Here is a 12,201-nt window from a genome sequence, read left to right on the forward strand (position 1 = left end):
TTTTTTTTTCTTTTTCTTCCAGAAGGGATGAGATCATCCTTGAATCTCTATTTTTAGAGTAAATGGCTTCTTCTTGGCTCGGACACTTACAGACAGTGCTGCTTGATGCTTGTAGTTGAAACACATGAGGGTGCTGTTTCGCGCTGAGATCAGGCTGCTGGTCTGAAAGGCCAAAGGGGTGAGAAGAAAGGACAGCAGGCTCACACATTTGTGCACCTGTTTCTACCAGGCTTCAGCTGGAATTTTTTAGACCCTAAAGTTTTAAGTTGACACATTATCTCATCCAATACAGTTATTTTATTTCCCTGAATGAAAAGAATCGTATGCCTAGCCTAACTGGTCCACACAGTTGAAGCTTACTTTAAACCACAGGTTTTTGATTCACAAAATTGTGCCAGACGACTTATTTTCTGGATGTTTGTTTTGTTATAAGTTAATTTGATCAGCAGCACAACACAAATTGTATTTCTTCTTACAGAATAGCAGTGATGTCCCCCATCTCATCCACTTCTTAATTAATCTGCATTGCATGAAGCTATGGGAATCATGTGCAAATCCTTCTCACACTCTTTTTAATCTTTTCCACACTGTAGCTTTGATAATGATTTATTGCTTTGGAGCCTTCACCTGACTCTTTGTGCATTGTTGTCTTATGTACATATGGCGCAGCCCACGTGTTTCCAGACATATTGCACCTTTATTAGATTTAGACCATATCAAGTCGCAAATATTTCAGAGGGCACTTATTGTGTGTTCCTGGTCCGCCATAGCATGTTCCCAGCAAAGTGTCATACTTTGGTAGCTTTGATTTCCTGCTCCATCCTTTATTTACATTTAATGTTACTTGAGGGACCTGAAGGGTAAAGCTTAAATATTAGCTTTGACTTTCTGGGATACTTTTCTGATCATATTTCTCCTTGATGTTTCAGTTTTTATTGTAATATTGAACTTATTATGATGTTATGGACATGGGGTTATAGCTGCAAGAATCCAGGACCTGCTGCTCATTGCACCACTGACTCTCCCCTTCCAAACCCCGACACCGCCACCCTCCCTCCCTCCCTTCCTACTCCTCTTCCTCCTCCCCTTCTCCCTCTGCTGTTTCCCCAGTGTTGCAGGTTGAATCTATTGCTTCTATTTCCTGTCACATGGCTTGGAAATAGGATCCCTGTTTTCTACTATCTGGTCTCGTCTTTGTGGTGTCACCGTTGTTGTTGCTATAAGACCTGCCTTGAAGTTCAGGGAGTTTTTTTTTAACGCCGGGGCCAAAGCGCGAGTTGTGCATATCCCCAGACAGTCAGCCATCTAAGCAGTCAGTCAGTCCAGCAACCCGCCGGTCTGCGCATCAGGCTGCACTTCACCTGAGAGAGCCCCTTCAGACTCTTCACCAACACGATGGATTCCTGGACCGTCACATCTACGCTTCTTCTCGCTGGGTTTATTTCTTCAGCGGCTTTTAGTCATTTTGAAACCGGTAAGTTAAACTTGTTCTCTTCGTCTTTTCTTTTCTTTCTTTTTTCCAGAATGAATTCCGACAAAACGAGTTGGCAGCGGCGTCTCCAAAGTTATATTATTGCGCGCCGGACAAACTATCACCCTTACAGCAGTGGTGAAACACGCCAGAAAGTGTACAACTCCTAGTGTGTAGTGGTATTTTCTGAAATCAGAATGAAACGGCAACTTCAAGCCCCAACAACTTCATTCATAGTTGATCGTCTTGCTCTGAATCCGGGTACATCGTTTTTTTCCAAACTGCATGAGCTGTTAAATTAAAGCACAATGCGTACTTTGTGTTGTTATCGCGTTTGTGAGCGGAGGGACTGCTCTGATGAGGAGCTTTGCCAGTTTGACACCTCGGGTGAGCACTTGTGTCCGCGTCGTGCCCAAAGATGTCCGAGAGTCCCTCGAAACTAAATGGTATCAATTGTGGTTTTTTATTAATTTTTTGTAAAAGTATTGTGTCATAATGACGAAAATATTTAATGGTGTATTTAAATTGTTTCGATTAAATTAGAGGAACACCTAGATCTGGACCCAAACCAGCAGCTTTACGCACACGTCTCTCAAACTCGCACGGTCCTGCTTCGACGTGTAGCAGAACAGCAACCATCCTCTGTAGTATACAACATGTTCGATCTTTTATGGTAGAATTGTATTCAGTGTTTCCTTCTTAATTTCATTGTGCACGTCGTACTCCTGGCTGATGTTGTTTTAACATATTCACCGGTTCCCCCCTAACTGAACCTTAGTCATCTGATACCATTCATTTAATTTACCACCAAGCTTAGATTAATACACAGGGATATACTTGCATCTATGTGCAGAACTTCAAAGTCGTAGCCGGATTCCTGCTCAGAGCTGCCCTCTCGGAGAGCATTTTGTTTTAATGTGAATATCTAATAATGATGACCACACAAACCAAGCCTCTCCTTGCTGTAATTTGCGCCGCGTTTCATGTCAATGCTCATGCTTTCCTTTTTAATTTTTTTGTCTCTTAATTATACCCTTGGATTTCAAATTAGAGGGTCCACCATCTGGGCTAGTGCGTAAGTGCTCCCATGTGTACCTATGTATTAACAAAGTATTTAAAGCAATGGTATTCCCCCTCATAACACTGCGGAGGAAGGGAAAAAAGAGGCACAGTTCATGTTTAGTTTAAGTCAGCTGTGCCACATTTTCTACACGGTAAAACAATAATTTCATGTGTGTACAAGAACTCAGTCTCTTGTTAGAAATGACTCATGCTCTCTCTTTGCTGTATTATGGGTAGATACCTTTCATATGTTTGGTCTCTGCCGTTTAAAAGGTCAGAACTGAATGTGAAACCAAGCACTCAACGGAAAGATAGACTGTGAAACAACAAAGCTGTAAGTTTCAGCTTTTACTGTATAGCTTTTCTATTGGAATATTAGTGGATTTTCAGTACTGAAGAGCAAGGCATCTTTTTTTTAATTAAACTGAGGAACTTGTAAAATTTTGCATGTGTCTACTGGATGTGAATATTCATATTTGGTCTGTTCTTTTTTAAAAAATTTTTATCAGTGACAACATCCTGTCAAAACTGTCCTGGATTTTCTGTGATGTCATTAGGACAAAAAAAAAAAAAAAAAGAACAAAACAAACAAAGAATTTCCAATTCTTCTGTTGGATGTGATTTTCCTTTAGCTGATTTGGCCAAGATGTTTTCATTAATGCTCTACAAAAATCCAGCTGCTGTTAGTTTTGTGAAAGAACATCAAAAAGGATTACACTGGAGTGATTTCACTGTTATGGAGCACTGCAGAACTGCATCAAGAAATCTGATTTTATCTGAGAGATGATCACAAATGGTAGGCACACATCCAGAGGCGCAGTACAGCCACATGCACTTATACACATGTGGAAATCTATTCAAGGGTTTAAGAAAAAATGCTGATTGTTGTTGCTGCATGACAACCTCCAACATGAGAATGGGCTCTTTGTCTTTTTCTGTTATCTTCATTCTACCAGAACAGTTTCAATGAAGCACACATTAATATGTGTGAGGTGTTTGATTTATTTTTCACCTGAACACAGAGGCTCTATAAAGAAGTTTCCACATGCTGTTGTTGCATCTGACCGGGTTGTCGTTGCTCTCTTGTTGGCTGCTGAGGCTCTCGAGTGGAAGCTGGGATCCTGTCAGAGCTGTCAGGATGGGAGTAATTGAGTGGCTCTGTAAGCCGTTAATGATGCGGCTCATGACTTCGGTGTCCTAAACAAGCCCAAGCTGGTTAATCAGCAGAGATTTATTTTGCTCTTGATGCTCCCCACAGCCATGACTGGTCTTGCTGGTGGGTTAATGGTCGGGTTAGTGGTGAAACTGAGAGTAAAACAGTTCTACGTGCTGTGTGTGGGTGTGTGTATCATTTGTTTATGTAAAGAATGCATCATTTTACAGTAATGGAAGCTGAAGGGACTTTTGATGAATCTTCAGATGTTGATGTACCAGTTAGATGGTTCCTCTTTAAGTGACCCTTTTAAAAATAAGGAACAGGGGCTGTTTTCTTGTTAGGACATGCAGGTAAAACATTAATCTTTCTTGCAGTAGTTGTTTCCTTCCATTGTGCTGAATAGTAAGTAAATGAGAAGTGGAACATTTCAGGAAATACACTTGTTTTCTTTTTTTGCTGACTGTTAGATGAGAAGATTGATATGAAACAACACCAGAATTGGATTGGTTTAGCTTATACGTGTTTACATAGGGGAGACAAAGGTCATCATGTAATATTTAATTCTTTAATCAAAGTGTAAAAGTGACAATTTGCATGTGTGATGGTTAATCAATTTGACTATATGACTTTGAGCGCTAACATTCTGGCATTTCTGCCTCCTGCCTGGTGACTAATAAAGTCTATCACAGCTGCTCATTAAATGACAAATTTCTGTTTATACATTTTGTTTTTAAGTTCCCAAAAGCAGCTGCAACTTCACACTGAGGTTTGTGGGTAGATTTTCACCTTTGATCAGAGTCATGCAGCCTCTTGCAAACAGCTTTGAATTAAAAAACAAAACGAAACATTGGTTTGACTTTAAAGGTCAGGTGGCAAATTTTGTGAATAACTGTGGCTCCATACTCACCTTTTAGCACCTATGAATAAGAGCAAGATCTCCAGAAAGAGCAACATGATACACCTGTCATCACTGAACGTTTTTCTTGCATTTTTAAAGGAAAGGAGTTAGACTTTGGATGTGTCGAGCTGAGGCTTGAAAAGGGCAGGCAGTGACAATCTGGGAAAATGGTATGCACTCTCGTTGCGTGATTAGAGAAGACAGAGCTGTCAGAAATAACTTCTGATGAAAAGCATCAGGCCGATACGACTCTACTGATTCTTGGAGTGACCGGAGAAGGGGAGAGGTGCCCACTGGGCTTTCTTCTCAAATGCAATCTTCTGCCAAGTCTCTACCAGACATGCATGAAATAACTTGCAAGGCCAAACTGGAAAAAATTGAAAAAACTGTTTATTTGTGCAGTGCAGCTCATCAAACCAATCGTATTCAAACTCTGAGATATTTAAAGTATTATAAAGTATCATGTACTTTTATTGACTGGATCGAAATGGTGTGATGGATGGATGAATCACAGCATGAGTTGTAATCTGTCTCTGCAGCCTGAACTGCATCTAAGCTGCTGCATGACCTTCAGATGTACTAGCAACAGAGTTTCTCCCCTGCTCTGCATGTGATTGCTGCTCACAGGGCACGATGGTGGCCTGTCAGTTCCATCACAGTTGACCAAAGACAGAAGCAAGTGTTGTGCGGCTGTTTTCCAATACAAATATGCAATGTGATGCATGGTTTATGTCACTGCACCAACCCTTGAAATGTAAGCCCAGGAAAAGGTAATGATTGTAGCTTTCTAGCCCTGGCAACAGTTAAACAACTTGGTGTGTGAATGATACTTGTTGTGTGATATATGAGTCTTTCGGGCGTTTGGTTTAACTTCAAGTCAGAATGTGTTGCCTGTGTGTTTGTGTGCCAATATGTGCTCCCCTAAAAACAGGGGAAAAGAAGCTTGTTAGTACTTCCATTTGTGTCTCCAAGTTTTTCTGCTTCATTGACATTTTGCTCTCTTTTAGTTTTGAATGTACCTCCTGTTTTATATTGAAATAGTTAAAAAGTGTATACTACTGTTATAAACTTATTTAGTACATCTGTCGGTATGTTGTTCATCAAATCAGTCTCTCCAACTTCTATCAGTGGGCGTATTGCTACAATGTTTGCATGTGCAAAAATGTATTACATTGTTATTAGTTTGTATTGCTAATAGTAGCTAGCATGGCCAGGTAGCACAACATTGAGCAAATCATGCTGGTTTTCATGGACTACTGTCATTCCCTGCTTCAGAGTTCAGACTTTAAGGCAAATGGAACACAGCACTAGCTTACTGATTGCCTCACCTGCACTATGCTTGCTGTTATCTCCCTAAGTATATATATGTAGATATAGTGCCAAGTTTTCTTTGATCAGTGCCAGATCTTTGTCTTTGTTTCCTTTGTGTGCCTAACTCCTCTTGCCAAGTTTAGTTTTGTTGCTGTCATTTGCTGCTTTGTATTTTTTTTATTTCTGTTTTTTTTGGGCTTCCTGTAACTGCAGCACCTTAGCTCTGAATGAAAGTTTATTCATTTCCTCACCTGCCTGCTTCCTGCTCACGAGTCCACATTTTGGTCCTCTTCGACACACATTCATGACGCAGAGTTCTTTGTTTTTGAGTATTTTGTGATGAATCAATTTATACGTCTATGAAAATAGAAAAATCATCCTCATCGCTGGGAAAAGCCAAGCTAACATCTTCAGCTTGCTTTTCCTTTTTGTCTTAACAAGCTAAATAAAAGCAGGTTACTGTTACATTTAATATAATTTAATCTTTACATGTGTGTTTGAGTGAGCCTCAAATGTACTGCAGCTGTTACCATCTGGAGTCTCTATAAATTTCCAGTGTTCTCGCTCAACATTTTAAAGAGGCCCTGTCAAGTGTCAAACCAAAAGGTCTGACATCCTCTTCTCAAATACTCCCACCCCCCTCATCCCACACTCACACACAGATAACCACACACATATATAGTACAACACACCACAGTCTGCCTTTCACTGATTCTTAACTCTCCCTCCAGTCAACATATATTTCTCAGCTTCATCTTTTTTTCCCAACTAATAAACACAGCCTATACAGTGCAGTTTATGACATGGCTCCCTCAACCTTTGTAACCTCTGACACAGAGGGATCTTTGTGTGTGTGTAAAGGAGGAATACTCTGACTCGTTTGCCTCAGTAAGATAATGACAGACCATCTTCAACCATTGGAAGAAAGACAAGCTTGTGTTGGCAGAGGTGATTGCGATGAAGCGTCGGTCTGAGGAGAGACAGCGGGTTGTTAAAGACTTTAGCATAAGGGCTTTCGTGTGTGGGTAAACCCTGTGTGCTCAGTGTGGGGAGTGTCAGAGGACATTATAGGAAGAGGTTGCTTTGGGTCTGGGTCTCAGATGTGGGAGCTGCGGTCCACCCACGTTTTTCCGGTTCAGAGATGGAGATGGAAACCTCTCCTCCCCTGGTGAGCTTCTGTGCAGCAGACACACGTCCAGACAAACCGCTCTCATAGATTAGTGCACTATTCTGTGTGTGTGTGTGTGTGTGTGTGTGTGCTGAGCCACACAAGTACAGTAAGTAGCTGTGTTCATGATTAAGGATGTGTCTGTGTGTAGAAATCAGAGGAGTTTGAGACTTTTGTCTTGGCTTCTTCCAGGACTTGGTTGGGAGCTTGGATTTAAATAACTGAAAAGTACCCTGGATGACCAGTCATTTTTAGAGTGAGCTTAAAAAGACCAACACTTTTGAATAAAAACAGCCCACGTTAATCAATATATTACACATCAAAGATAGATGAAAGAGAAGTTGTCAAGAGCAGTGATGAATTCACAGAGAATTCATTTAGCAGTTCTCCTCAGCTCTGCATACAATTTCCCTGTTTGAGTTTTACAGACCTGAACTTTACTGTTTTGGTTTGCTCTCTGTTTCACCAGCCACGACCAACACCTGTTTTCAGCAAAGCTGCCGGCACAACTGCGCATTAACCTGCCTAGCACCAAACAGTAGTTGAAGCCAACAACTGGCTTGTGAGCATAATGGAGAATTTACAAGCTAAAGAAATGTTGTTCTCAGAAATTTCCCTCAGAATTTGAGGGAGACTAGCAAAAGCTGATGGTAAACTGAATTTAGGAGTCCTAACTGAATTTAGGACCAGACGGCCACAAATAAAATCCAAAATGGATGCTTCTGTGGATCTGTGTCTGTTTGAAATCATGTTATGTGTACCTGGAGACGGCCTATGACTGAGTCCTTGAAGGGGTTCTGGTGTAGGTGCGTCAGTAGTTTAGGGTGCTGAGCTGTGAGCATGTATTTACACTTTTGGTAAGAGCTTTCTTTACATGCATTGAGTTAAGCATTCAGTTAGACCTGTTTAATGTGGGGGCATTGGAATTTGACAGGGCTGAAGGTCACATCTCTGCTTTAGGCAGGTGATGTTCTCTTTGCGGTTGACTGTGGCCTGTCTGAAATGAGAATAGGAACCTGTAAATTGGAGGTTGTCTCTCAGAAAAGGAAAACATACAAATGTAAGAGTACAAGTGTCTCTGTCTTGTTTACAGGTTGTAGGTAAAAACACTGATCAGATCAACCATAAGTTATTTTGTTTATGGGACAACTTTTAGAGGTGAAGAACGAGTTGAGTTGTAAGGCAAAGTATTTCAATTTTGCAGTCGGTCGACACGCCTACCCTCAAATAACTTTGGTGATAACCTGAAGAAAAAAATTGCCAATACGAGCAGCTGAAATGAGAATTCCCCAAATGGTTGCTTGACTCACTCTCTGGGCTCACTCTGTAAAGCTCTCGGAGAGGCTCAGAATAGACTTGCTGCTTCTCCACATTGAGAGAAGCCAACTGAAGGGATTGGATGCCTCTGTTTAGAGGTTTAAAGGCCACAGCAAGAACAACGGAGGCCCCAAGGCTGACAGAATCTGTATCTCCCAGTTGGCCTGAGAGTAGCTGGGGATGTCTTTAGAAGGACTTAGAGGAAGCTGGTGGACACAGGGTGACTTAGGCTTCTTTGCTCCTCCTGTTGCCACCAAAAGCTGAAATGAACCGTGGATGGGTGGAGAGATTGATGGATTTTTTGCCGTGTCATAAAATACATTGTTTTTGTTAATGTTAATACAGTACACTCGCTGAGTGACAGGTGATTAGTAACAAGGCTACAAATCTGTCGTGAGCCTCAGCTTAGTCAGTCAGCTGTCATCGCCTTGATTTTTGGAGCCAGAAACGACACACAAGTGGCCATTTCTTAACTGGTGTATAAAGTTAAGACCTGCAACAATTTAAACGAACAAGACCTTGTCTTTAGAGATGTCTCTTGATAGCTCATGCCATGTGACGTTTATTACCACTCTATGCTTTGGCCAGTGTCTTCATACCTTAGCACGCCACACTAAAGCTATTTGGATTAACGGATCACTATCTTATGAAGAGGAAACACAAGTTCTGTTACTGCATCCTCTTTTACTGACTTTTGAGGCAATACGAGTCCTTTGCCTTTCACTCAAGGGCACACAAAAGTGCCTGCATCTATCACAGGACAGAGCAGTATACTGGGGACTGATTGAAATGACGAGCTCTCTGGCAAATGGGCTCATCCAACTAACAGTTTTAAACACTCCCTAAATGCTCCTTTTAAAGTCCTGGAGGTTACACATAGATCCAGTCAGCTTGTCCTGGTTGTTTTCACAGCAAACTGAGTCAGTCTGTCTCCTCTTTGTGTTGCATCCATGCATAATGAGTCGCACACAAGCCCATATGGAGCCCTCATAAATCTTCAATGGAATGTCCCAAGAGTTTAACTTTAGTGAGAAAACAAAAGACACTGACAATAACTCAACCACACATAGAGACTTAAGCTGATACTGAGACTGTAAAGTGAAATGCTAAAATCCTAATCAGCCCCTTGACTTACTCTTGAAGCAACATATGCAACAGGCTGAGTAAAGTACACATCAAATTAATTTTAAGCCTAACCAGAATGTATACAGAGGCGTACGAATACCAATTTGTTCACTACTTTAATAATTTATCACTCAGACCTTGTTATGTATCTGCTTAAAGGGGAACTCCGGTATTTTTAAACCAAGACCAAGATGAAGTCGTCCGAGTAGAGGTGTATGTAGAATTCCCTCCGTTAGCTCTCCTATAGCTGCAAGTAGCCACATAACAGTAGCTATGTGCTAACAGAGCAATAGTACACGTTCGTTCATTCATTTGTCTTAAAGTATTGGTGAAATAAAGACAGATAATGCCTTATTTAGAGGCTGTTCACTCTGTAATGTGGATATACGCCGATCGTGAGTTATCTCTTCCGAAGGATGCCGACTTTCGCCAAACTGTTCTCGGTAAGTAGATTAATGTATTTCATGCCAGAAATAAGTTCTAGTTTTAAAAATACCAGAGTTCCCCTTTAAGAGTGTAGTTTGGACAAAACAGGCTACATTTGAACTTTTTTCTGATGCACTGAAGAGTTGTTCTTCAGCTGAAAGATCCACATTTTGTAACATTCATATCATGAGTAAAGTCTATGCTTCAGCCCTTTCTCTGAGCATCACCGCATATTGTGCATCTGTAAAATGTAATTAAATCTCGCAACAGCGACTCCCATCTCCTTCGAGCTACATAATGATACCAGATGGGATGACGGAGAAATATACATGTACTTATTTTATTTGCTAAAAGTGAGTCACAGCTGGCTCATAGTGGGGAGCAGTAGAAAATTGGGGAAAAAAAACAAACTTTTAGGACAGAAATGGGTTATCCTGTGTCATCCCTCTGCCCATCTACTTCCTGTTGACCTCTGGGTGTTGCCCCTGCAAAGGGTCAAGTTGTGGGTGATGCCTTTGTTCTCCCATGCCAAGGGACTGGACCGCCCGTAAAACCACTAACCACTGAAAAAGAGAAACAAACCTAGTTATTATAAACACAATCGTGCTTATTATCATGCCACTGTAATTCTCGCCCTGTCGTGTTCAAAAGCTTACGTTCCTTTGATCCACGTACCTCTGTCTGCAGTGCTCCCCGCTCTCTTCATTTCTCTTTTTGTAAACTTCTGCTTTTGTAAATGTTTTTTTGTGCAAATCACCACCTGCTCAGGTGGTCGATTGGGCGATCCAGCATGCAAAGCAGCTAGGCCAGTTCCAGCTTCAGGATTTATGATGGCGATGGTGGCGCATGAGTACCCCCCCACCACCACTACCTCCACTACATGACCAGGCATGACTGATGTGATAATCATGTAAAACACAAGAGTGTCCCAGAGCAAAGCGAGGTTGAGTGTCACTCTGGTCGCTGATCCACAGAGGCGGTCCCGCCAGACAGCATGGAATTAAGCTGTCAAACTACTGCCGGCTGCACACAACTGTCAGGCTTAAAACAGATAAACAATGTTTAGGTGGGAGAGTGCACTCCTGTGGTCAGTTTGCTGGTCTGGTCTGTGAGGTTTTGTTTCTCTAAAGTCAGTCAGGGTTTTTATGAGTAATTGTGACATGTTGGTTTTTACACCTTCAACTATCCAGATGGCTTTGCAAGTTTTTCTCCGTCCTCTCTTGCAACCAAGTCACCTCACTCTTCCTATTTGAATACTATTATGCATGAGTTGTGTTCCCTGGCCTCTTTGTGTACCTTGACATTTACATGAGGAGACCCGCTTCGGTCGATGCCGAGTGACATTCTCTCTATGCTGATGCTCCCTGTAGCAGTCAGAGCCCATCAGCCAGAACACACTTCAGGGTAAATCAAACACTCCGAGAGCAGTAATGAAATACCACAGAGCGGCATGTTCTTCCATGAATTCTATTAATTCTAAAACAAATGCTTGTTTTCATTATCAAAACTCAATTTAATTCACAGTGAATGGAATGTCAGAAGAATTTTAAGGCCTTGGGGAGGAAGTGACTTGTGTAGGAAAACAATACACAGAATATAACTTTCCTGCTGAAAGCTGGATATAAAACCATGAGAAAAAAGAGTCATTTCTATGGTTTTACATATTAGGACATAACACAAAATTTTCTGGGCCTGACCAGGTCTTAGAATTAGGTAAATACAACCTCAAATGAACAACAATACATGACAAATCTCACTCTGTTGTTATTTACTTAATGAAAACTAAGCCAAAATGTAGACGCAGGGCATAAAAAAGTAAGCCCGCCCTCACTGCTTCCATAGGAATTATGAGAGTAAGTAGCAACTGAGTGCCGCTAATCAAATGCACTTCATTAATTAATCCGCAAGTGTGAGTACCTCTATAAAAGCAGAGGTTTTGGCTGATGATATGTAGCTTCAGTGTTTCCCTCAACAGCACTAACTGACCGGTGTAGTGTTTCTGCTTTTCAGGCAGAATCACGGAAGAAACAAGTAGACTTTGGTTTGATTAGCTTTGCTACAGTCGGTGAACCTTCTTCGTTTCCTCTTTTGATCACACTATTAATTAATCTTTTGACAAAGTATAATTAAGGTAAATGATCTGTTATTCTTTCTTTGATTCATCTTGTAACATGTTCCAAACATCTTGCCAGTGACTGGTTGGGTGTTTTTGCAACAATCTCAACACATGCAGTTTCAAAGCAACCATGTATTTTTGTGGTGTCACA

General features: G+C 41.2%; 1 protein-coding gene across 2 annotated transcripts in view; it reads left to right on the forward strand.

The window, feature by feature from the left end:
- Positions 1-1,134: 1,134 nt before the first annotated feature.
- kremen1 (kringle containing transmembrane protein 1) overlaps positions 1,135-12,201 on the forward strand; it is a 62,000-nt gene continuing 50,933 nt past the window's right edge. For both annotated transcript variants that reach the window (XM_072387401.1, XM_072387402.1), the window contains exon 1: positions 1,135-1,474. In XM_072387401.1, the coding sequence (XP_072243502.1) occupies positions 1,396-1,474 (79 nt within the window). In that variant the 5' untranslated portion in view covers positions 1,135-1,395. The remainder of the gene's footprint in view (positions 1,475-12,201) is intronic.

Source organism: Leuresthes tenuis, unplaced genomic scaffold, assembly GCF_036924035.1.
Source record: "Leuresthes tenuis unplaced genomic scaffold, fLeuTen1.0.hap1 SCAF_6, whole genome shotgun sequence".
In the NCBI taxonomy this organism is placed as follows: Eukaryota; Metazoa; Chordata; class Actinopteri; order Atheriniformes; family Atherinopsidae; genus Leuresthes; species Leuresthes tenuis.